A 24316-nucleotide genomic window follows, 5' to 3' on the forward strand; every position below is an offset into this window, starting at 1 on the left:
GCATGTGTGCTAAACAACACACATGCAAGATTGCAAAGCATCTAAACTTACATCCGAGCATCCTGGTGAGCACGTAATAGGACTTGGTAAACACACATGAGACGTCTAACCTGAGTTTTTTTTTACCTCGGTTTAAACTACATGCGTCGATTTGCCTTTCGTTGCAAGCAACTTACTATAACGATCGAGGTAGTTGCCGGAGCTGCCCTTCTTTCCTCACGCAGTGATCCGATAACGACAGCTTATAGCCTTTCGTTGCCGGAGTTGCCCTTCTTTCCTCAGGCAGACGATCAAAAGGCTTTCCCATTATATCTCTCTCACATGGTTCCTTTAATTTCAGAAGTAAGCAAGCAACTTACAACATGAATCATAGGTCATGTACCGTTGACAGACCGAATTAGGATAATTGTTGCCCTATAGTATTGCTATAAAGGATGGATGGATGCTGGTCCGCTGCTTTCCATTTAGCTCTGCAATTAATTAGAGTATCCTTTTTGCGATCAAATTAATTAGAGCATCCACGCATGCATGGTTTCATTGCTCAAGTGTTGACAAGTTAATTGCAAGGAAACCAGCATGCATGGATGTGTTGAGCCAAAGTACACCGTCGCTATAGCAGCGCGCACACTATATATAGCCTTTTTTGACCGAATCATGTATAGCCTTTCATAATGAACACAAACTTTTCGATCCTAATCAGCACAAACTTTTCGTAATGAACCCAAACTTTTCGATCATAATCAGCACAAACTTTTCGATCGTAATCAGCACAAACTTTTCGTAATGAACACAAACTTTTCGTTATCAGCACAAACTAGAATATACAGTATAACCATGCTCCATTTGCTGGTCCGCTGCTTTTCTAGCTGTGTTGTGGTGGCAGACATGGATGGATCAAATGATGCAGACAGTCTCATTGAAAATAGACACTTCTGATTAAGTGGTCAGTCTCCCGCTATATATAACCCTCGCCACGGCTAACCGGCCCGGCGTATACCAAAACTAGCCATTTTGCCAGCCAGCTATAGCCCCTGGACTGGACGATGGCAGCTCCCCAAGCTCCGGTGCCATTGTTCCTGAACAACAACAACCACCTGATAAACGCCATGGAGCGGCGGCTGCACGTCCACGCCGCCGTCTACGCGATTCTGGGGCTCTCCTTCCTCATCCGTGCCGCCATCCCTCGCCTCGCCGACAGCCACCTCGCCACGGGCCTCACGCTGTGGGCGGCCGCCGTGGCGCTCTCCGTCCTCTCCTTCCAGCTCCGCCGGTTCCCAATGGCGGCCATGGCCGCCGCTCGCGTCGCGCAGCTGGCACTCAGGGCATTCTTCTGAGTTCTGATCGAGTTCCCCAGTACCTCTTCCGGCAGTCCAATGCAACGGAGATGAAGAAGCTATCTGTAGCTCTACTACTGTACTATCTTTGAACTCTGACGCACTTAGCTCGCTATACTCCAACTAGCACTACTGGTATATCTACGTACGTTTGTTGAATATGTTCTTTCGATCCAAGCAATAGTAACTCTACCGATCATGGTCATTGTGGTCATTTTATCCTTTTGTTATAATTCGGTTGCTGGGACTTCTTCCTGATCGATCTTCGTGCCTCGCCTCGCCACCGGTCTCGCGCTCTCTGTTCTCTCCTTCGGGCCCCCGGTGGCGGCCATGACCGACCCCCGCTCGTGTCGCACAGGGCGCGCTCATCAGGAGCTTCTTCTCAACGAATGGAAACGACCAAAGTATTGCACCGGTTGACTATGTGTGTTGACTTGAGTAAGAAGAACGGAAAAAAAAAGTATGGCTTAAATGGGTGGGCTGGCCTTGGACCCAAACCTGCGTGCTGGGGGCGAGGGATCTGGGTAGGCCTTTTCTTTGACGCACGAGGCCCAGCTACGTTAATGGACCGGGCCGCAAGACCATTTGCCATATGTAACACTGTGCCCAATTCAGCGTCCCAGCCGGCCAGCCCAAAGCCCGGATGCCATTCCTCTCGTCGCACCACAGTTTGTCTCCAGCCCAGCCACGATGCTTCAACGATTCTACATTTTCAGTGGATGCCTCGTATTTCAAAAAATATAAAAATAGTCCAGCTTGTGCATGGCATGTTATTCTGCAGTTTCTATCATCGAACACGTGAAGAAATGTCGACATGCGAACAATTAAACTAGCAAGATTTGGACCGTGATTAGCTTCTTCTGAAGCATAAAGAAGCACCACAGTGGTAAATCATGTGCTCATCTGAACTCTTTCACAGTTGCTCAGAGACGACCTTGGTTGCAAATACCATACATCAACTGCATTGCTTCTGCTGTTAGTACAATCTGCAAGACATCTTTGCTGCGTCACATTATCTTTTCAGCTACTCCCACCGATCCATATTAATTTACTCAAATGCCCAAATATGTATATATCTATGCCTAAAAAACGTTTAAATACATGTAATATTTCGACAATTAATATGTATCGGAGCGATTACTTCTGTAGTAAGGTTTCAAGCATAAAGCTGCCTTTATCATCGTCGGTCCTGGTGCTGGCGGCGGCGAGGGATTTCGTCTCTCGTGCGCTCTCCGGGTCGGGACTGAAACGATGCCTTTTTTTTTTTTTAGAACTGGGGTCTGGGAAGGATGCCTTTTGGGCCTTCTCGCTGTTGGGCCTGGCCCGTTTCTCCGTTTGATTATTCTCGCTGTTGGGCCTTGCCTGGAGCTGCCTCATACTCGCTATATATAAGCCCCTCATACTCGGCTCCAGAAAACCCTAGCGCCGCCGCAGTCACAGCCCCGCCTTCCTCCTTCGCGCCGCCGCCGCCGTCTCCGGACCACCGCCGCCTCCGAGATGGTACGTTTCGCCCGCCTCCCCGCCATTGGAGCTCGTCAGTTCGCTTCGTCCTCCTAATCTTTCGTCTTTCCGTCCTGCTGGCAGGCCCCGAAGAAGGAGAAGGCCCCGCCGCCGTCGTCGAAGCCGGCCAAGTCTGGCGGTGGCAAGCAGAAGAAGAAGGTGACGTTGTCCCCCTCGCTGATTTTCTCTGCTCCGTCTCGGTGGTTTTCGATCTGCGAGGTTTTCTCATGTTGTGGGGGTTTGTTTCTGTTTGGTTGGATGCAGAAGTGGAGCAAAGGCAAGCAAAAGGAGAAGGTGAACAACGCGGTGCTCTTCGACCAGCCCACCTACGACAAGCTGCTCTCCGAGGTGCCCAAGTACAAGCAGATCACCCCCTCCGTCCTCTCCGAGAGGCTTCGGGTAATCCTTCATTGCCCTTTATCCACTGGCCGGTAGCTCTGTATGTTGCTAGAATACTGAATTCCCTGTGTTGACCATCTGAGGTCGTGCTGTGAGTTTGCCAAGTAGTGTTATGACTAGCCAGTCTTCAGTCTGGGCATGTCCAGTTGCTCTGCCTTGTTAGTTCGTCTGGTAACCACTTGTTGAACCCCATTGTATTTGTCAATTCTGTTTAGGATAAAGCCATCTCATTGACCTGTCTATGAATAATTGGCATATTTGTATGGTTCTTCGTGCATATTAGCATTACTTGTGCTGCCTATCACTGCACTGTTACCAGCATTTTGTGTTAGTATCTGTGCTGTGTTATTGTGAGATGCACCTTGCCATGGCATTTGTCATTGTGATTGCTATATATTATTTGTTTCATGCTGTTGCGTTTTTATGGAATCAGGTGGCTGTAAACCAAATTGTGTCAGTATAGACCAGTATCTTTTTGTTGTTGCAACAGTAGGGCATTGGCTTCCTGTATACTTGAATGAAAGTGATGAACCTTACAATACACCATTACACCTTTTTGTGATTCCGTTGTCATTCAGACTTGTAGGGGTTTACCAATTTCTGGTATAGCTTACATTACTCCTTTTCGTCATTACATTTTCATTCAGGCTTGCAGGGTTTTACCAATTCCTCGTAGTTTTTGTCATTCAGGCTTGAGAAACTAATTTTGTGTATACATTTCAATTGCAGATCAATGGTTCCCTTGCTCGTAGGGCGATCAAGGATCTGATGGAGCGGGGCCTCATCCGCATGGTCTCTGTTCACTCAAGCCAGCAAATCTACACCAGGGCAACCAACACCTAAGTGTGTGCTATTCCTGATGCCCCGTCTGCGCTCCAATACTTGAGAACAGCTATCTTTACCGTGTCCGCTAATGTTTTTGTTTTGAACAAGGCACTTTAGCATTTCGGAGATTTTGGGTATTAGTTGAACACAGTGAATGCTGCCATGTCTTTTATGAGTTACCTGTGTACCAGCAGCTCATTTTGGTTGGTGGATTCATGGCATGTTTGAGAGATCAAAGTTTTCGCATGATGAAATGATATGTTAATTTTCTGATACACGTGAAATCAATCTGTGCTGCATTGTTGGCGTCCATGGAATTGTGCTGGATTAAAACATAAAAGCTGTTGAGAAGAATTACGATCATTTGGTTTATCTGAAACTGTTTTGGACATCTTTACGATATGCTGCCATGGTGGCATTCACAATTGCATCTAGCTGGAGAACAGCGGTTGCATCGCCCTTAGTTCATCTTCAGCTTGAACATGTTTATATAATAATATGGAAAGGGCATCTTGCAGCATTTTGCAACAGGTGTTTCTAAAAGTTACAGTTCTTTGTATGAACTAGGAGAAGATTTTATTGTTGGTTAAATTATATGCTGCAATGTGAAGAAATATCATAAACTATATAGTTCTGCATGTAGTGGTGTTGATGAGGGGGGCATTCGGACATATAAATATCGTATCATCTTATTTCTGATCAAAAAATAGTAGTTGGTCAAAATCTTGATTAAAGAAAACAAAATACACCTTGTATTTTGAATGGAGGAAGCATTGAAGACATCCTTAGTATAGTTAGTACACTCTGACGCCAATTAGATGCATGTCTGGAATAATTTTGCTCTCTGCACACCATCCAGTTGCCTGCCTATTTAAAACACAAAATTAGGACAAACAAAGTGATATTTTCTTGGCACAGTAGTTAATATTTTGACACTTTACAAACCACTATATTAAGCTTAAGCGAGTACCTTTCTCTGTTTGGAACACATGATTAATTTGCTTCACGCTTAAATCGCCAGGAATATTTAATATTTTCATATTTTGCAACCCATTGTTCGGTTGGAACAAACGAATGCTTATTTCTTTACTACTACTTAATTTGCAGTTTGGTACGTACGTACGTTGGTCCGTTCGACTGTTCGTTCCTCTCCGCGCGCCCGCTCGATCGAAAAACCAGAAGGGAAACTTTCCCCTGCCCTGCGCACGCGAAAACCAATCCCGCGACGCACTCGCTTCTTTCCAATTCCGATTCTAATCCCGCACGGAAGAAACACCCAATACGCGCTGCCCTTCATCTGCCCGAGCGCCCTAGGCGAATCCGCCGCCGCGCACCTCCTTCAGATCCGCAGCCGCAGGCTCCTCGGGCCGCCGCGCGCCTCCCTTCCCTCCTCAGCAGCAGGAGGAGGAAGCCCCTTCCCATGCCAACCCCGGAAAAGCCGGATCCAGCCACAGCCGCCCTTCACCGTGCCCGCCCCGCCGCGCCCCCGGCTGCTCACCGTCGCCCATACCACCACCTACAGCCGTGAAGGGGCGCGTAGAGATAAATAAAAAACTTTTCCTACGCGAACTCCCAAGATCTAGCCGAGGTAGAAGGCCACGAGGATTACCACTAGACGCGCAGTTGCGGATTATCGATGCGGCGCCTTGATGCAGTGCAGTCCCTCGATCCGATCCAGCCGATCCAATCCCGCGATCGTCGAAGTGCTGAACGTACAGCACCTCTGCCGGTATCCACACGTGCGAGGAGGAGCTCCGGCGGCGGACTGCTAGGTCCGGTGCGACGGTTGAACTGAATCGGGCTAGGGTTCTCAACGCATGAGAGTGGAAAAACCGTGCCTCTTAGGCATCCCACGCCCCTGCTTATATATCGAGTGGAAGTGGGCTCCAAGCCTTGTGGCCCATCCACCCTGCGAGTCCAACTCGCATTGTCAGCCCAATTCCAGTTCGGGTCCAACCCGACCAAATACTTGCTCCCGCTCTTAAGTGTGTGACCCCGCAGGCTCATGGTGACTTGGACACGATTGGAGTCCGACTCACAATCGATCAATCGGTAGCGGCTCCTAGCAGAACGTGCCGACTCCCAAGTACCATCGAGTCATGACGACGTACCTTCCAATGTGACATACGTCTTAGTCCCTTTTTGCCTCACGATATACCTTGTCGAACTATAGGCGATTAATCGTCATCCCTTTAATAGTTCAACTCTCTTCTCGATCCGTGATATACGATTCATCCGACTAACTCTTAGTCGATCGACCCGGTTAACAGTTAACCAAGTCGCGCATGGCCATGCTTCCCGAATCATATCACTCGAGAGGGCCCAGAGAATATCTCTCCAGTCGGAGGGGCAAAATCCCATCTTGGTTATCCACATCACACAGCTTGATTCTCAGTCAACCCGAACTCTGCCTTTATAGCTGCCCTGTTACGGAACAACGTTTGCCAGAACCTAAGTTGGTGATCCACAACTCGGATTGTGCGATAACCTCAGGTCTAAGGATTACATTGATTGAGACATGCAAATAACGACCTACTCGTTGCATCTCAATATGGGTCAGTCCGACTCGCTAAACTCTTTAGCCGAGTCCGTGTAAGCTGGAATGACATCACCATGCCCATGACAAGTGGAACCGAGTCATCAGCCAACTTTCACATTAGTCTAGGTTATGTGTCCAGCACAACCTCAATGACTAAGGACAATTTAGTATGAACAACATGAATACATAGTTGCACAATCAAATCACATATTCAATGATACATATCAGATGTTCAAACAAGGACAACTTAATAATATTTATGAATACATTGGGAATTACATCATACATGATTGCCTCTAGGGCATATTCCCAACAAGCCGGGCCCTCGCACGCCGTCGCAACTAGCCGCACCACCCTCGCCCCGCCAGCCCCGCGCCAGATCCGGCCAATGCAAGCACCGCTGCCCCCGCCGTTGGGCACCCAGCCCCCGCTGCGCCTTGCCCAGACGCCCACCGAGACGAGATCTGGGGCTGTCGCCCCGGCGCCTCTTACACGCAGATTGTGTAGTTGCAAGTATGATTGATTCATGTGCAGCTGATGCATAATCATTAGGCAACGAGTAGCAGGTAAAATCCATATCTTATCATTGTTTAGATTAAAGTATTTTTGATTTAGCAGAATCTTTTGATATTCTAATTCAAACCACCAGCTTAATGTTGACGGTATCTGTGGAAGAAAATCCATTGCTTCTTCTATGATTATTTTTCTTTTTCTTCAGGGCAATCTGCAGCATGAATAGGCAGGTAGCAATTCTGTGCCCTTGGTACATTAGGTATTAGAGTAAGGAAGGAGCTGATTGCACATCTTAGATACCTGAGTCTCTGCATGCTCTTCTTGAAGAAGCCTTATGAAGTATTCCTACGGATCGGTGGATACGACCAGAGTTATATTCTCATAGAGAAGTCCAAGGCAAGGGTACATATACGTAATCGTGAGCCTTATTGCTGATCATCTTAGCGCCGATTGAGAATAGGAAACATCTTAAGTAAACCCTGTGCTGCTGCTATGCAGCTTCAAGCCCGCCTTCACGGTTGTCCGCGACAAAGGTAAGAGATGCTTCCTCCTTCTCATAGGGGGGGGGGGGCAACCAGTGTCAAGGATCGCGTGACAGCGGCGCCAGCTGCAGAGGTTCCATTCCATCATGCAGTTTTCCATGAAGGTCGTGGATCGTGTGTAGTGTCTGGGCATGGACATTGTGGAATGGTTGCAGCAGCTTGCTGGATTGCGGACCAGGCTATTCCCAGCCTCAGCAGAGCAGTTTAAGCAATTTCCAGACTACAATAAGGTAGTCAACCAATCTTGTTTTGAACCTCTCCAGATGTGTGTTCCTTTTCTTGTAATATGATACGTATGAGCCTAAGAGGGACAAATTAATAGTTTAGGTCCTGTTTGTTTGGGCTTCTGCTTCAGCTTTTGGTGCTTCTAGCAATCTCAAAAGCACTTCTCCCGTTTACACATGAAGCTGAGAAGCACCTCTGGACGTGCTTCACCAAAAGCACGTCCAGAGGTGCTTCTCAGCTTCATGTGTAAACATGAGAAGTGCTTTTGAGATTGCTAGAAGCACCAAAAGCTGAAGCTGAAGCCCAAACAAACAGGGCCTTAGTACACTGTACACAAAAACACATGGTATTAATTTTGTCTTAAGACAAATGTGTATTTTTATATCTCATCCCTGCAATACTTGATGTTAGTTTACAGTGATTCTCATTACTCCAGTTAATGAAGAATAAAAAGGGAGCTGCCACCTTGGTCGTTTTATCATCCCAGACCATACCAGCATTGGGATTATAAAAGAATGACCTATTACTTTGTATGTGAGCTTTGCTGCTTTCTATTACAGTTTTTGATTGTTAGTAATGTTGAAGAGCTCTAGCTGTGCTGGTTACATGAGCTCATTGCAGTTAGAAAAGAATACTTAAGAGGATAATTTACTTCAAAACCCGACTAACACATTTAAAGCAGGGCAGGAATCCATTTTTTCCAGATGGTTGGTCTTCCTAATTCTCGGCCATTTCTATCAGTGCACACATCTTTAGATGCCTTAATTTTACAAAGCAAATTCTGAATTACCATTCAAGTATTTCAAATGCTTCGTGTATTAACAGCAGCAACAACAACAAATATTTTTTCCTTCCGCACTCATATTTCCCTATTTTTATTGTAGCAAGTGAAGGTCATAATTGAAGAGCCTACAGTTGCAGAGGTTGTTCTGATGTGCAGGTAAAATTCATACATGACTTGGTTGAACACAGATTCTTTTGGTGTCCTGGTTGTGACATGGTTGCTTGCATGATTTCTTTTAGCTACTATGTCAGAACTGATTTATGATGGTACATGTTTGACTATGGAAAAGCCGAGGGGTTAGATTGATACCTAGCAAGCTGGTCATCAAGAATGAATTTCATTCTGAACAATCTGGTCTTGTAAGTTGAAACCTCTGCATCTGATTCTTTCCTTGACTGATCTATTTTTCCTTGAAAAATAACTTATAGTTTAGCTAAATTTGATATATGCTTAACTGCTCGTATATTCATCTTCGAGTCATATATGTTTTTTTTAAGCTGAGTCATATATTTTTAGCTGCACTTATTTGCTAATTTTGATGAAGTGCTCAGCAGTTAATTAACTTTTACTATGTTACAAAGTTGCCTATTTCACTCTGGTTTACTTCCAGACTTCAGTTTGTTGGTGTAATTTCCGACGGTCATAACCGAAAAATCATATCATGGGTACATGGTCTTGCAACCTTCTCCTTCTTGATCCTGTCCGACCTGGTAGACAAAAGAGAACTATCCTTTTGCTCACTGTCCGCCTGACCATTCTGGGCCTGGCTGTCGCCATTAGGATGTACACAAAATCAGAGGCCGCTTAACTTAAATTTGTTCTTTGATGTTGAAATAAGTAATTTTAGCGGTTTTCCTTTATCGCGTGATCTGTTTGGATGTAAACTGTCATTGAGTTCGTGGTCGAATGTTTGCGAGGTTTTTGTGGTGTTAGACTTGGTAAAATTAGTTAATTGATGTGAGGCTGGATTGGAACAAGTATGTCTTGATGGTTTTGCCCAGAAAATAAGTAGAAGCACATCCCACATATCATTGGCAGGTAAATGCACGAACTCTGCTTATCATTCCATAGCCTGTATGCTGAACCTGGTAAACGAACAAATAAGTGGTATTTGTCATTATTCTTGTTAAAGTACAGAATGTTTATCTCACTGTTGCAACCCACGGACACTTAACTAGTCAAATAGTCATGACTTGGTGGCTGCCAAGCCCCTGTCATCTCCTCGTATTTGTGGTGGGGCCTCATCTAAAAATAGAGGAAGATCCTAAGTGAGACCGTGTGGGCTTTGTTGTCAGGCAGGTGGGCAAACGGAGAGTAACGAGCACGACGAGGACATTGTAGCAAAGAAGGCAAGGCCCAAAACTTGTCGATTTTAGATGGTTTTGACTTTTTCCGGCCACGCTCGTTGCCTCTGTGCTACTGCTACCGATTAATAGTTGCCCAATTTTGCACCGGCTGGCATCCTCCTGTCTTGCAGGCTGTGCAAATTAGCACCTTCCTAAATTTACAAATTACCTTCCATACTTGTCAGCACTCAGCACTCTACCACGGCACCCTAGTAGTACTAAACTAAAAAAACTGTCTTTTTAGCAACCTGTAAATATGACAGACGGAAAGGAATAAAAGCAAAAAAAACAAAGTCGTAGCGGCCGAAAGAGAGCTGAAAAAAACGAACCCCAGCCCAGACCGGCCCATACCGGACCGGCCCGGCCCGGTTCGTGCACTGGCAGCCAGTACAAAAAAAAAAGGGGGCCGCAGCTGAAAGCTGGCGAGCGCACGAGTACACGACGACGAAAGCGTAAAAGAGAAGGGAAGAAAAGCACGAGAAAAAAAAAGGCAGAGGGGGCTAATCAGCAAAGCGCCCCCTGCTGGCCGCGTTCCCCTTTTCTTCCTTCCTCCTGACCACCGCGCCGAAACCCTCGCCGCCTCAGCCGCCGCCGCCCTCGGAACCACCCGCCGCCACCCTCTCGCGGCGCCCCGCGATCACCGGGTAGCTTTTGCTGCGGCGGTGGGAGGGCCGGTCCCGCCGGCGCCCATGGCCTCGCGCTTCCTCCCCGCCGCTCCGGTGCCCCGCGCCGCCCTCCAATGTGAGCACCTCCCCCGGGATAGCTAGGGTTCCTCACTTCCTCTTGCCAGGCGAGCACGCCCTCCCGCGCCGGTTCTTGCTGCAGTCGTTTACTTCGCCCCCAGACTATTTTTTCCTTGGTTTTTCTTGGAGGATTCTTTGGGCGTGTTCTGCCGGTTGTGTCTGCGTGAGTTCGTCGTCTTCACCCCTCGGAGTCTTTGGATTTTTTCGACTTCTTGCGTTCTTTCCCTCCCAAAATTTTAGGAAAAAGCCGTGGCCTTTTGCTGCGCAATTTAGAGCTAGTCCAAAGCCAGGGTCTTTTTATAGTCTTTACGCGCGTTTCGCTCCAAATCCTCTTCCCTTTTTCCGATGCGTTTCCCTCACGCTTGTATATGCAGCTGGAATTCGTGGAAGGCTTGTACTAAACCGTGGTCGTTTGGTATCTGCATTTTTTAACAGAACAAGATCAAGAGAGAGGCAGTTCCCTCTTATCTTTGATGGGGCAGCCAGGTATGGACTCCCTCGAAAGGAAGGAGACCAATGGCGTCGTTCCTGACCGCAATGGCGCTGCTGCTGCTGCTGCTGCCCCGCCTGCGACACAGCAGCAGGAAGGGAAGGATGCCTTGCAGTACGCCAACATCCTCCGGTCGCGCAACAAATTCGCGGACGCTCTCCAGCTGTACAGCACTGTGCTTGAGAAGGATGGCACCAATGTGGAGGCCCTCATCGGAAAAGGGATTTGCCTCCAGGCGCAGAACCTGCCGAAGCAGGCCTTGGAGTGCTTCACCGAGGCTGTCAAGGTCGACCCCAACAACGCTTGCGCTCTCACCCATTGTGGGATGATATACAAAGACGAAGGGCACCTGGTTGAGGCTGCAGAGGTATGGAGCAAGGTTCATTATGTGCATTACCTCTTCTGTTTGTAGGCTTTCTGATTCTTGCAAACTGTGAATTGTTTCACAGAAGAAACAGTCTTCTTTTGTGTTAGTATGTTTGCCTAAGTTTGAGATTGTTGCAAGTTAACTAGTCTCTATGGTATGAACTTCTCTTTAACCCAAGTTAAGTCCAAATTAACCTAGCCATCATCGCTTCATGAGTATAGTATAACTCCTGTGTGATGGAATTAATGTCTTGCTGATGGGATAGAACACTCTGGGTGCTTGGTGAACTATGGCGGGTGGCAACTGCGACTAAAGAAATTAGATTAAAATTTCTATGGCTTCTATTCACCCTTTGAGAATGTTAACCCCTGGTATTTATTGTAATAAATACTAACCAATCTAACATGTTAGATTAAAATATTAGACGTCCAAAACTATTACTAGATGCCACAAAAAATGCTCTTACGTTTTTCTGCTATTAGCCTGTTAGTGTATTTCTTGTCTCCTACATTTTGAATGTTTTAATTTAATGGAGGAAAAAAAATCTGGAGCAGGCCTATCAAAAAGCTCGAAGTGCAGATCCTTCCTATAAACCGGCTGCGGAATTTCTCGCTATTGTATTGACCGATCTTGGAACTAAGTTGAAGCTTGCAGGCAATACAGAAGAGGGTATTCAAAAATATTGCGAAGCTCTGGAAGTAGATACCCACTACGCGGTACCATTAACAACTCTAGTTTTATGTGCACATAACAATCATTTCCTTTGTCATTCTGTTCAGCATGGTACTGATGTCTTCATCTGTTTTGTGCAGCCTGCTTATTACAACCTTGGTGTGGTTTATTCGGAGATGATGCAGTTTGATGTGGCTCTTACTTGTTATGAAAAAGCTGCAATTGAGAGACCATTGTACGCCGAAGCTTATTGCAACCTGGGAGTTATTTACAAAAATCGGGGAGATCTAGACGCAGCAATCGCCTGCTACGAGAGGTAAGTTTGCCATTATTTTGTTCATATGAATTCTGCTGATGTTCTAAGTAATCTACACCAAGTACATTTTGAAATTCAACCTTGGCATAATGTTACTGTATCCCAGGTGCTTGACTATTTCCCCCAACTTTGAGATTGCTAAGAATAACATGGCGATAGCACTAACCGACTTGGGTACAAAGGTGCGGACTTGTCCACTACTATTTCAACCAAGCTCAGCATATTTCTTTTTCTGGTGTATGCTGTGTAAATTCTACTTCTTACCATGACTTGTCATTTCCCTTTCTTTGTTGACTGACCTTAGCATGGCCTCCAACATGTGCATCATGTACTGCACCTTTAACCTATTTCATTTTTTCAATTTTCTAACACTCTAAAACTTAGCTGAATTAGCACTCCTTTTTGTATACGTTTAATAGTACATAGCATTCACACTGTTGGTGATTGATTAAAGACAAATATGTTACCATCGTTTTAAAAATTGGAATCACTCAGGTAAAAATTGAAGGTGACATCAAGCAAGGTGTGGCATATTACAAGAAAGCTCTGTTCTACAATTGGCACTACGCTGATGCAATGTATAATCTTGGTGTTGCATATGGTGAAATGTTGAATTTTGAGATGGTGAGTGATAATAAGAAGAAAATCATCAATTTTGTTGTACTATTAGCATCCACTTTTTGCTGATCTCATCTACTTCCGAGTTTGGTGAAGGCTATTGTTTCTTATGAACTTGCTCTGCACTTCAATCCTCGCTGTGCGGAGGCATGCAACAACTTGGGAGTGATATACAAGGACAGGGATAATCTCGACAGAGCTGTTGAATGCTACCAAGTACGTAAAACTAACTATGCATTTATTTTCAAGTATTTTAGGCTCGTATTTACTTATTTGACTATTCTTGATATTTTTTTTGTAGATGGCCTTGACAATTAAGCCAAATTTCTCTCAGTCATTGAATAATCTTGGAGTTGTCTATACGGTGCAAGTACGTTCCTCAATTGTCACAGTTTTCTTGTGCAAATTCTTTTGGTGCTTGTCCGGCTATATTGCACTTCTAGCTTCTCAGCATACGTTTTTTCATATTTAGGGCAAGATGGATGCTGCTGCGAGCATGATTGAGAAGGCCATACTTGCGAATCCCACATATGCTGAAGCATATAATAACTTAGGTAATGCGTAACCAATCTCTACCATTTCAGATGCTTAAATTGTAGCATGTCATTTGGAACAGTATGTTCCAACTAAGATTTGCATGGCTATGTGACCAGACCACAACAAGGACACATCAATATATTGAGCATGCATGTATTTAGATAAACAAAGCACCATCTAAACAATACTAGATGATGAACATTGAACAAATCAGTATGATTGAACAATCAGCTGTCAAATAGTAAACAAGTGAAGGGTGTCATGTCTCAAATGACATGAGATGGCCATCAGGAATTTGCTAGGGTTGTAGTTTGTCAATTTCATCTGGGCTTTTTGTGGGCTTTCATTGAAGGGGTTTCATTGAGTATCAGGATTTAGTTCATATTTTCTTTGGAAATTAAAATCCCCCCAGGGCCCTGAATCTGTGTACCCCCATGCGTCAACGCATGTTGGATAGCATTGCAGTTTTGTAAAAGGAAAATGATTTGTTTGAATTTTCTGTCCTGACAAGGACAAAACGTTGCTATCTAACTGACAAGTCGCCATTGCTTTCCTCCTAGGTGTTCTTTACAGAGATGCTGGAAGTATCACGTTATCTGTACAGGCTTATGAGAGATGCCTTCAAATTGATCCTGATTCACGAAATGCTGGCCAGGTACTTTTTCTTCCGTGCTCTTGTATGTTACTTATTATACAAATAGTTTACTTAGTTGAGCAGGTACCACTAGTATGTAAATGTCGAACATTGTACATAGTCATTATTTATCACATGTTATTCATTGTGGATGGAAATCCTCGTTTAAGCCGCACCATCTGGGATCCTGGGGAAGAGGATCAAGTTGGCCCTTGGTGATAACTAGATGCACTATCTCCTTTCAATCCTACTCCTGTTGCTTACCAACTGTATCTATAAATTGGGAACACATTTTTTTTCTATACCTAACTGTATATCTTATCCTTATGTGCTCAACTAACAGAATAACTCTTTTTGCAGAATCGTTTACTTGCAATGAACTATATTGACGAAGGCTCAGATGACAAGCTTTATAATGCTCACAGGTCGTTTGCAATGAACAAGCCATCTTATGGTAGCATGAGTTTTCATCTTACGATATTCACTGTCTTTTTATATTTTGCAGGGAGTGGGGAAAGCGCTTTATGAAAATGTATGCACAGTATACTAGTTGGGATAACTCCAAAGTCGCTGATCGTCCACTTGTCATTGGTTATGTATCTCCTGATTTCTTCACTCACTCGGTGTCGTACTTTGTTGAAGCACCCCTTGCCCACCATGATTACTCAAATTGCAAGGTGGTCGTCTACTCTGGTGTTGTGAAGGTATAGACAACTTTTCCTTCTCTTGTTGGCTATTCTAGATTTTGTGCACAGTGGGTTATCAACTTATTCAGACTCCCCCAATTGGGAATCAGGTTATCTATGGAAATTAAATAAATGCACATGCTAATCCTTATGAGAAAACAAAAAAAAGGTAATCCAGTGGTCAAACAGGGTAGGGAGCTGCAGATTTATTTATCTAGAAAAGGCAGTTTGGTACGAAAGGTATATAAATTGTAATGATATGCAACATCAAGCTGTCACATTGGGCCTAGGGCCACTTTGTAACCTGCATGATCTCATAGATTAGCTTGCATAATCTATGGTGCTCCTTGATTCTCCTTGCCCTTCTCTCCTCCCACATACTTTGCTCTTTATTTTCCTGATCATATGTTTCTCCTTGGTGATTGTTTAGGCAGATGCCAAGACCCTTCGCTTCAAGGATAAGGTGTTAAAGAAGGGTGGGGTGTGGAGAGATATATATGGTATTGATGAAAAGAGGGTTGCTAGCATGGTCAGAGAGGATAAAGTGGACATACTCGTGGAACTTACTGGTCATACGGCGAATAACAAGTTAGGAACAATGGCATGTCGGCCTGCTCCTATTCAGGTACCTTTGTGCTCCATGAGGCTTTTCTAGGACTTCATGTTGTTTCAGAATTGCTTGCCTATGAGGCTGTATTATGCCTGTTATTATATTCTGCAACCATTTTCAGTTGATCCTAGTCCTGCCAACGTAATCGCCCCTTTTTCTCACCCAGTTGAAACATTCAAGGATTTCATGAACAATTTTTTTTTATTGTTCTGCTAAAGGGGCTCGTTGCTAACTTGGAATGCCCATATGTACAGGTTACATGGATTGGTTACCCTAATACCACAGGTTTACCAGCAATTGACTACCGGATAACAGATTCATTGGCGGATTCACCTAATACAAACCAAAAGTATGCCATGTGCTTTTCTTGTTTATGTACTTATGTTGTCATGTAGTTTCTCTCCATGCATCTAGAATCTCATAGTAACAACTGTCTGCAGGCATGTTGAAGAGTTGGTGCGTCTTCCTGAAAGCTTTCTTTGTTACACTCCTTCGCCAGAAGCTGGGCCAGTTTGTCCCACACCTGCAATTTCAAACAATTTCATCACGTTTGGGAGTTTTAATAATCTAGCAAAGGTTGCATTACGGAGCTGGATGCTTTATTTCACTTTATTTAATCACTCTGCTCATTGAGTTCTTTTTGGCAGATTACACCAAAAGTGTTGCAAGTTTGGGCCAGAATATTATGCGCTGTCCCTAACTCGCGCCTTGTGGTTAAGTGCAAGCCATTCGGCTGTGACAGTATCAGACAGAAATTTTTATCAACTCTTGAGGAGTTAGGTTTGGAGTCAATACGGGTTGATTTGCTGCCACTTATCCATCTCAACCATGATCACATGCAAGCCTATTCCTTAATGGACATCAGGTTAGAAAGTGTGATATCTGAGGATTTTCTAGGTTAAGTTTAAAAATGTTCTTTATGGTATGCATGACTAGTAGATCAATGCTAGTACATGTCTTACACTGTTCATTCCCAAATCCATGGTTTTTCACACGAATATTCAGCAAATGCATTCTCCATTATTGGTGTTCAGTTCATCTAAAAAGTTATTGGTGTTCCTGTGAACAGCTCTCTGAACTTTGAATTGTGTTTTGGCAGCCTGGATACATTTCCGTATGCCGGAACTACCACTACATGTGAATCTCTATACATGGGGGTTCCATGTGTTACGATGGCTGGTTCAGTCCATGCTCATAATGTTGGTGTTAGCCTGCTGACTAAAGTTGGTATGCAACTCCTAACTTTGTATTCTGACAATAGATTTAGTTACCATATATTTCTAGTTTGGCACTGCTTATTCATTGGTCATGTTATCTTTTCTCCTGCATGGTTTTTTGTAGGATACACACACACTGTTTTTTCTTTCTTTTTTATGTTATTTATATTCGCTATGGAACATACAACAAATTGATTATCGGGACCCAGATAGTCTTAACCTGTGCTGCGAGTGGTTGTTTTCCTAGTTCCCACTATTCAGTCACATATGCTATCCATGTGGAATGGTTAATTGATAGTTATTCTTGCAGGGTTGGGGAGGCTGGTTGCCAAATCAGAGGATGAATATGTTAGCTTAGCATTGGATTTGGCATCAGATGTTGGTGCCTTGCAAGAACTGAGAATGAGCCTCCGAGAACAGATGATAAAATCACCAGTCTGTGATGGCGAGGGTTTCACCCGTGGCCTGGAATCTGCATACAGAAACATGTGGCGCCGGTACTGTGACGGGGATTCACCAGCTCTCAGCCGCCCAGAACTGTTAGAGGATCAACCAGTCTCCAATAAGGAAGATTTAAACAAGATGGCTCTGAAACTTGCAGATATTAAATCCCAGAGAGCGAATACCGCTACAGAAGAACACAATCAAGGCCTGATAAAGGTTAATGCCACCCCGGAGCAAGATGAGCAGCCCCAAATAATAGTGAACGGTGCAAGGTCACCCGAAGATAACCAGCCCCTTGCAACGGTGAACACCGTGGCGCAGGAAGATAAGCAGCCCCAAGTAATAACAAATGGGGTGAGTTCACCTCATTCTTCTACTTCTGGGAGATGCGAAGCGAATGGGCATAGCAGCCGATGACCAATGGGAGGCAGGCATGGCATGCTCCATTGATGCAGGCACACACTGATGTACCGTAGTTCGAGATACACCATTGATGTGGGTAATATCCGCATTAATTTGCTGTTGGGGGGGCAACACTAGGTGTCTCCGGCTATGGATAACAGGGCACAGCATGTATGTGCCATCTGGTTCCGGAGCTCTGGTGACCCATGTGTAGCAGATGTGTAATATATAATTCTCAAGGGATGCCTATAGAGTCTAATCTGTAGAGCCTTACCCTACTGTAGGTTTATGAGTATATGACAACTTGTGTTGGCATGTTAGAAACAAATAGGCAAGGCATTGCTTGTATATGTAGAAACAGCTTCTAGATTCAATTTAACTGAGGTCATTCAAATTAACTGGGGCAATTTTAAAATTTAGTTTTCTCCTGATTGTTACTTTTCTTTGCTGATCCTGCTGTATCCAATTATGCTTGCCTTGATCATTAGAGTTAATATAGTTGCAGCTAAGTTAAATTGTTGTTTCTGTCGGCATCTGATGCTGCTAAACCTAACGTTAATGTTCCTGGGCCATGCTTGTCATATTAACCATAGACAATGTTATATGCTTTCTCATAAAATAGCGTCAGCTAAACATGTACAGGATGATAAATTAGGGAAACATGTTCAAATATAACAATATCATACACCCACAAGAATATGATAGCCCATATAATCCATTTTTGGATTTATTCTTTCCTCGCTGCTTGACTTTTTCTGGAGTCTCTTTCTCGCTGGTCATTCGTCATGCATTTAGTCTAGGTAGATTAAGGATTCATCGGTTGTTAAAAACGAAACACCAAATTACAGGTCATGCAACGGCATGTATCTCTTCTCCAAACCATATCACATTACAGGACCACAGAATAGAACAGGAAACAAATGGTCTGGTCCTGGGAAAGCAGCTACAACCAAAGATCAGAGGTCATGACAACAAGCAGAACTACTTGTCTGCTTCAGTCTTTGACAACGGTCTTCAGTATTTTCACTTCATGGATAGGCCTGGACGAACATAGGTAAAATAAACCGAGTTAGAAGAGGACTGCAATCCGCCACAATAAAAAGCTTTCTTGAGGAGAAATCAAACAGATGTCAAGGTATGAGGAATACTCTCCCAAAACTCATAGTTGAAGTGGTACCTGTCATTTTTGTCAGTCTGAATACTTCCAAGGCGCTTGACAATATCCATTCCTCTGCATACCCTCCCAAAAATTGTGTGCTTTCCTGGAACATTTAGATCACATCAATTGACCAAAAATGCATGAACAAACAATCATATGATGCAAAGATCAAAATAAACAGTTTCCAAGAAAAGAAAAATGGTAGGTAAAATTCTATGATGTCCAATTCAGATGTAAGCATATCTCCGAAGTCCAAATCCTGGGGGGCAAAACTTCCAACGGTAGGTTATATCTGACGATGGCAGTGGAAGAAGCCAAAGAACAGCTATGCTAGCACCATATTTCAAGGACAATATGCATTATACAGAAGAACCGAGTAACTCTCCGAAATGTGTTGATGGATCAGTCAGTGCAACGAATTCCAGGGGCACCGTGAAAACACAAACCTCACCCTCATAAACAAACAGGCAAGAAGAGCAACAGAGCCGAAAGTGCTATTCTTACCATCAAGTGACTGACAAGGTGCTAGAGTTATGAAGAACTGGCTTCCATTCGTGTTTGGACCAGCATTTGCCATCGACAGAATCCCAGCCCCGGTGTGCTTCAGCTCTGGCCTTATCTCATCCTCAAACTTTGCTCTGCAAACACAGCAACAGCACACGCACCAATCTTAGGCTCCAAAGTCAAACCAGAGACCCATACAGATACAGTTTGGTCTTACGATGGATGAACAGCAAACAAAGTAGCTTCTTCCCAACAAACACAACACCGCAGGCCGAAAACAATTCTTATCAGTTATCAGGGCCACAAGGCATTGCTATACAACACAACACAACAGCTAGTTTCTAACACATCATTAACACTTATCCAGACTCTAGGGTTTACTTAATTCATCAAAGCTCTGAGCTAGCTAGCTAGTTAGTGAAGTGTACAGATCGTTAAGGCTTGCTTATCCTCTTCTAGACTACAGTGACGCACACTTCAATTGATTTTGACTGAAGAAGAAAGAAGCCAGAGCTAAGTTAGCAGAGTGCACAGACCGCTGGCTTATAGGCTCATGACTCACCCGTAGATGGATTCGCCGCCCCTGCCAGTCCCCGTGGGATCCCCGCCTTGCACGATGAAATCCTGCACGAAAACAACGACGGTACCAGATAAATTAAGGATCGAGCGTGCCATCGCGTATTACCGAAGCGCCTGCGGGCTGCGGCAGAGAGAGGCGAAGCAAAGCAAGAGCACGGAATCGGATCCATACCTTGATGATGCGGTGGAAGATGACGTTGTCGTACTTCCCGCGGCGCGCGAGCTCGACGAAGTTCCTGCAGGTCTTGGGCGCGTGCTTGTAGTACATCTGAATCGATCAGGAGGCGAGTAAGATCGGCAGCAGCAGCAGCAGCAGCAGCAAGAAGACGGGGAAGAGGAGAATCGGGGGTGTGTGTACCTCGAAGGTGATGCCTCCCATGGAGGTCTCCAGGGTGACCTCCGGCGTCTCACCGTCCATCGTCGGCGCAGCAAGAGGGGCGGCGGTGGCGAGGGAAGAAGCAGCTCTAGACGCGATGGATAATACGTAACAAGTATTGGGTCTGGTCCGGCCCGTTATAAGGGGGAAAGGCGAAAGGCCCATTGTGAGCCCATTTAAGAGGCCCGGCGATCAGAAGACGAGAGGCGCCTTCCTTCTTCTTCTTCTTCTCGTGGCTTCTTCACTCTTCTTCTTCTTCTTGTTCTTCTTCTTCGAGGAGCTACTAGCAAAGGCGAAGGCGAAGCGAGGTGGGATCGATGGCGCGGATGGACCCGAGGGCGGAGAGGGTAGTTCGGCGGACGGCGATGGTCGGCGCCGTGACCGCAGCCTACCTCCTCCTCACCGCCGACTACGGCCCCAACTACCCCAATCCGGTGCGCTCCTCTTCTTCTTCTTCCTTCGGTTGCTACATTTCGCAGCAGCATGTCGCCATGGCGTTCAAGAGAACCCTCATTTTGTGTTCTAGGCTAATCAAATCAACGCTAGCTGGCTGGCAGTGTTCGTTCCCGCTATAGCTTAATTGGTACTCCTTGGATTAAGCCTGCTCTGCTCTGTTCAGCTCTGCTCTTGATCTGCTGGGGAGTTCATGTACTCTTGTAATTTGTTGCTACTGATAGTGGTGCAGTATATATCTTGGCTCGATTCGCTTGTAGTTGTATACATAGTTAGGAGAAGCAGCACATTTAGGATCTCTAGCTAGCTAGCATAAATGATCCTTTAATAAATGCAGGTAAAGAAGGTCATGGAATCATCAGCACTGCCCTTCAAGGACCTTATGTTCAGATCTGGTCAGGATGCGCGTCTGAAGGAAGAACACGAAGATTCAGAGTCACCAGATGGTACTACAAAGTAGTGTACTCTGGAGCAAGCCGGTCGGCCAGCCTGTCGGTACTGAAGATCATGAACATGAAGGGTGTCAGCATCATGTCCTATGGGTATGTGCATTTCTGCATGTAGAAATTAAGAAAACTGCAATAGTAATTGCTTGTGGTCCATCCAACTACTCATCAATAACGCTAAGAGCTATGATATCCATTATACTGCTTTGTTGTATAACTGTCACGTATGAGTATATAATAATACTAGCACAACACCTGTATGTTGCTTCGGATTGAAAAATAAATACATGTTTAAAGAGAATGTCGTACGATTATCTTGTAGTATTACCATCATACATTCATACTCCCTCCATTTCTTTTTAGTTTAGTCGTCGAAACTTTTCTCAGATACTTCTACATTTCAATTTCCAAAAGCCTAGTTAATCATTCTACTCATTACTTTTTCAAAGCAAACGGTATTAGTTGATTAATGCTATCATACTATCGGGTGAGTAGAGATTGGAAAAAAGAGTGAACGAGTGCATGTTATAATTAATTGTACAGAAATATGAAAAGGAGTCTAAGTAGTACTTTGTCTCTAGCTTATTTTGTGTAAACAGGTTGCATGTACAAGTAAAGAGAATCAGAGGGAGTATAATCCATATTCTTTCTCGTCTCGATGGTTTATGCCATATCAACAAGTGACGTGATAAAATAAAGTGAAGCAGACAATCACTACCAATTGAGTACTTTTTAGGTTTAAAGACATGACTTAATACTCCCTCCGTCCCATATTAAGTGACTTTCCATTACATGTATCTAGACGCATTTTAGTCATAAGTACATCCATATTTGGGCAAATTTGAGTCAGTTAATATGTAATATGGGACGGAGGAAGTATATGTGACTTCCGTGTTCACAACATGCCATTTTATTGACCATTTTTCCTTTTGAGAAAAAAAAAGAGTGAAAACAAAGTTCACTTCCGTTCAAGGGCAACCATTTATATATTTTAGGATATATAGTACTCAATCCATATACATATGCGACATATATTGATAACCATGCACAAACGAGTGTGCTTATTTAGGACAAGCTATATATAGTAGTCATCATGAGTCATGGCAGGGCCATATACCGAAACACCTTAGGTAGAGGACGATACACACATATATGACTATAACTCTCATACTATTACGGATTATGTTCAACTGGTTCCAGTGTTGCTGGGGCGAGTTGCTTGTCAGCAAGGATAGCATTCAGATCTTCATCCTTGTGATCCATTGTGGCCCTCATGAAGGCGACCATGGCTCCTCCCATGGTCCTCCTAACAAGGCCATTGGTGTCGTCGGAGTTGGCTTGACATGCAAGATTATGGAAAAACATCAGTACATGATCATCAACCATGTCCAGATGCCCGTAGTCCTTGACCACCAGGTGATAGCGAGGCGGCTTGCACTCGTCGTAGAACTCGGCATGGTTCACATGGTCTGGGGCACATGGACAGGTCTTGCCAGTCCCGAGGACCATGACCGGCATCCCCACGTCGAGAGACTGGGGCTTGAAAGTGAGGACCTTTGGTTCCATCTGGTGGTCTTTTGATGCCCCAGCCACGGGCTCAATACCGATGAGCGCAGATAACTTGAGCGCTAGCTTGGTCTTGGCGTCCCCCAGGCCTAGGGCGACACTGAAGGCCGTGTCGCCGCCTCTGCTGTGTCCGGCAAGAGCCACCTTGGATAGGTCAGGCTTGACATCTTTAAGTCTGAAGATGTCTTTGAGGACGTGCGCGAGTCCACCACCAGCAATCCAGTTGATGATCTGACTCGTCGATTCGATGTCCTTCATGTCATTTACGTCGAACATTATGCCATAGAGCTGTGTACAACATTGCAAGCTAGTTAGGACGAAGGATAGAAAAATATTTTTGGAAGGTTACATCTCGTGTTAATTAGTTACAGAAAATTGTATTCTGGTTCATGCCTTGATAGTAAACACTACTACAACAAACCATTGTTAAGTCCTCTATGCATACAGTATAGACATGCGCGTCTCATTTGAAGCTATATATACACATGCTTGCCATGAGGCCTATTAATTTGTTTTCTTCACTATCCAAAAATGTTGTCCAGTGTGCACATATTTTAGTTTTTGTCGATCATATGAGGATTGAGAACTGACCTAGGTATAAAAATTTGTCATGTACCCGTGAAACATTGTGCTTATGTGACAAAAACACTACTCGATCCCTACGAGCCATATTAAATTTGTGCTAAATGAAGACACTTATTATGGATTGGAAGGTGCAGGATAAATCCTCTATATTTATACTACAATTCTGAAGTTATTGTACAAGGCAGGACATTGTTTTTTCTCTCTATATTAGCTGACAGTTATTGCTGACTTACCAGGCATAGAGTAACATTCGATCAGTACCTAATACGGATCGATCCACAATAAGTACGTGTCTCAGATTTTGTACCGTAGTAATAAAAGAAAACTGAAGATGGTGGGTAGGTAGGTACTATACCTGTGGCGCGACGGCGATGAATCCATGGGAGGCTACGTGGGTGAGGAGCTTCTGGTAACAGCCGCCAAGCACCAGGAAGCCATGGAGGAAGAGTAGGACGGGGTAGCTGCCGGCCTCCGACGGCGCCAACACCATGACTGGCTTGGGCAGTTCATGGTCCCTGCGCTGCTTCACGTGCCGCACCTCCACCTGGAACCGCCCGGCCTTGAACACCGCCGCCCCCGCCGGCATTGCCGCCATTCTATGTACCAGCTTATATTTAGCTTCTTCTTAATTCTGAACGTAAAGGTCGATGGGTCTAAAGCTGGAGTATGTATGTAGGGTCAGTTGCTTGGCGCAAGGAGAGCATATAGGAGCCAACTGTATTTATAGGCCGGCCAGGAGAGCATGCAGATCCACTTTCCATCTGCATGTATGCATTGCTGTTGTTTCGGATGTGTTCTAATTTGTTTTTTTTTTCTCTTGGAGTAAAATTAATAAAAACGATCGGTGTATGACGCGCACAACGCTGACATCATCGGTACTACGTATATGATATTTTCACTTGTGG

The 24316-nt window shown here is 44.6% G+C and overlaps 4 protein-coding genes across 4 annotated transcripts; 2 read left to right on the top strand and 2 right to left on the bottom strand.

Annotated features, from left to right (window-relative positions):
• Positions 1 to 2735: 2735 nt before the first annotated feature.
• Positions 2736 to 4357, top strand: LOC100827698 (40S ribosomal protein S25-2). Its single transcript, XM_003574889.4, has 4 exons — positions 2736 to 2834; positions 2919 to 2993; positions 3099 to 3233; positions 3963 to 4357. Exons 1-4 carry the CDS (start codon positions 2832 to 2834, stop codon positions 4074 to 4076), a joined length of 327 nt encoding a protein of 108 aa, XP_003574937.1. The 5' UTR covers positions 2736 to 2831; the 3' UTR covers positions 4077 to 4357.
• Positions 4358 to 10503: 6146 nt separating this feature from the next.
• On the top strand, positions 10504 to 18166 carry LOC100828008 (probable UDP-N-acetylglucosamine--peptide N-acetylglucosaminyltransferase SPINDLY). Its single transcript, XM_003574890.4, has 18 exons — positions 10504 to 10748; positions 11186 to 11607; positions 12162 to 12323; positions 12420 to 12595; positions 12702 to 12777; positions 13091 to 13219; positions 13310 to 13429; positions 13515 to 13583; positions 13686 to 13767; positions 14311 to 14405; positions 14745 to 14809; positions 14890 to 15088; positions 15501 to 15695; positions 15935 to 16029; positions 16121 to 16256; positions 16328 to 16545; positions 16780 to 16907; positions 17208 to 18166. Exons 2-18 carry the CDS (start codon positions 11224 to 11226, stop codon positions 17756 to 17758), a joined length of 2880 nt encoding a protein of 959 aa, XP_003574938.1. The 5' UTR covers positions 10504 to 10748; positions 11186 to 11223; the 3' UTR covers positions 17759 to 18166.
• A 228-nt stretch (positions 18167 to 18394) lies between these two features.
• On the bottom strand, positions 18395 to 20503 carry LOC100828616 (peptidyl-prolyl cis-trans isomerase CYP18-2). The gene is made up of 6 exons (XM_003574891.3): positions 20344 to 20503; positions 20158 to 20253; positions 19969 to 20030; positions 19407 to 19540; positions 18921 to 19005; positions 18395 to 18783 (listed from the first exon to the last, which is right to left on the bottom strand). Exons 1-6 carry the CDS (start codon positions 20401 to 20403, stop codon positions 18738 to 18740), a joined length of 483 nt encoding a protein of 160 aa, XP_003574939.1. The 5' UTR covers positions 20404 to 20503; the 3' UTR covers positions 18395 to 18737.
• Positions 20504 to 22085: 1582 nt separating this feature from the next.
• Positions 22086 to 24199, bottom strand: LOC100835336 (chlorophyllase type 0). The gene is made up of 2 exons (XM_003572455.3): positions 23767 to 24199; positions 22086 to 23114 (listed from the first exon to the last, which is right to left on the bottom strand). Exons 1-2 carry the CDS (start codon positions 24004 to 24006, stop codon positions 22434 to 22436), a joined length of 921 nt encoding a protein of 306 aa, XP_003572503.1. The 5' UTR covers positions 24007 to 24199; the 3' UTR covers positions 22086 to 22433.
• Between the last annotated feature and the right edge of the window lie 117 nt (positions 24200 to 24316).

Source organism: Brachypodium distachyon, chromosome 3 (assembly GCF_000005505.3).
Source record: "Brachypodium distachyon strain Bd21 chromosome 3, Brachypodium_distachyon_v3.0, whole genome shotgun sequence".
Taxonomy (NCBI): domain Eukaryota; kingdom Viridiplantae; phylum Streptophyta; class Magnoliopsida; order Poales; family Poaceae; genus Brachypodium; species Brachypodium distachyon.

Coding starts and splice junctions, on each gene's coding strand:
- LOC100828008 (XM_003574890.4), top strand. CDS start 11,224: ATGGGGCAGCCAGGTATGGACTCCCTCGAAAGGAAGGAGACCAATGGC. Junction 16,030..16,120: donor TCACCTAATACAAACCAAAA/GTATGCCATGTG, acceptor AACTGTCTGCAG/GCATGTTGAAGAGTTGGTGC. Junction 16,546..16,779: donor TATTCCTTAATGGACATCAG/GTTAGAAAGTGT, acceptor GTGTTTTGGCAG/CCTGGATACATTTCCGTATG.
- LOC100835336 (XM_003572455.3), bottom strand. CDS start 24,006: ATGGCGGCAATGCCGGCGGGGGCGGCGGTGTTCAAGGCCGGGCGGTTC. Junction 23,115..23,766: donor TCATCGCCGTCGCGCCACAG/GTATAGTACCTA, acceptor TGTTGTACACAG/CTCTATGGCATAATGTTCGA.
- LOC100828616 (XM_003574891.3), bottom strand. CDS start 20,403: ATGGACGGTGAGACGCCGGAGGTCACCCTGGAGACCTCCATGGGAGGC. Junction 20,031..20,157: donor TCTTCCACCGCATCATCAAG/GTATGGATCCGA, acceptor GTTTTCGTGCAG/GATTTCATCGTGCAAGGCGG. Junction 19,541..19,968: donor GGCGGCGAATCCATCTACGG/GTGAGTCATGAG, acceptor CTGTGTTTGCAG/AGCAAAGTTTGAGGATGAGA.
- LOC100827698 (XM_003574889.4), top strand. Junction 2,994..3,098: donor GTGGCAAGCAGAAGAAGAAG/GTGACGTTGTCC, acceptor GGTTGGATGCAG/AAGTGGAGCAAAGGCAAGCA. Junction 3,234..3,962: donor TCCTCTCCGAGAGGCTTCGG/GTAATCCTTCAT, acceptor TTTCAATTGCAG/ATCAATGGTTCCCTTGCTCG.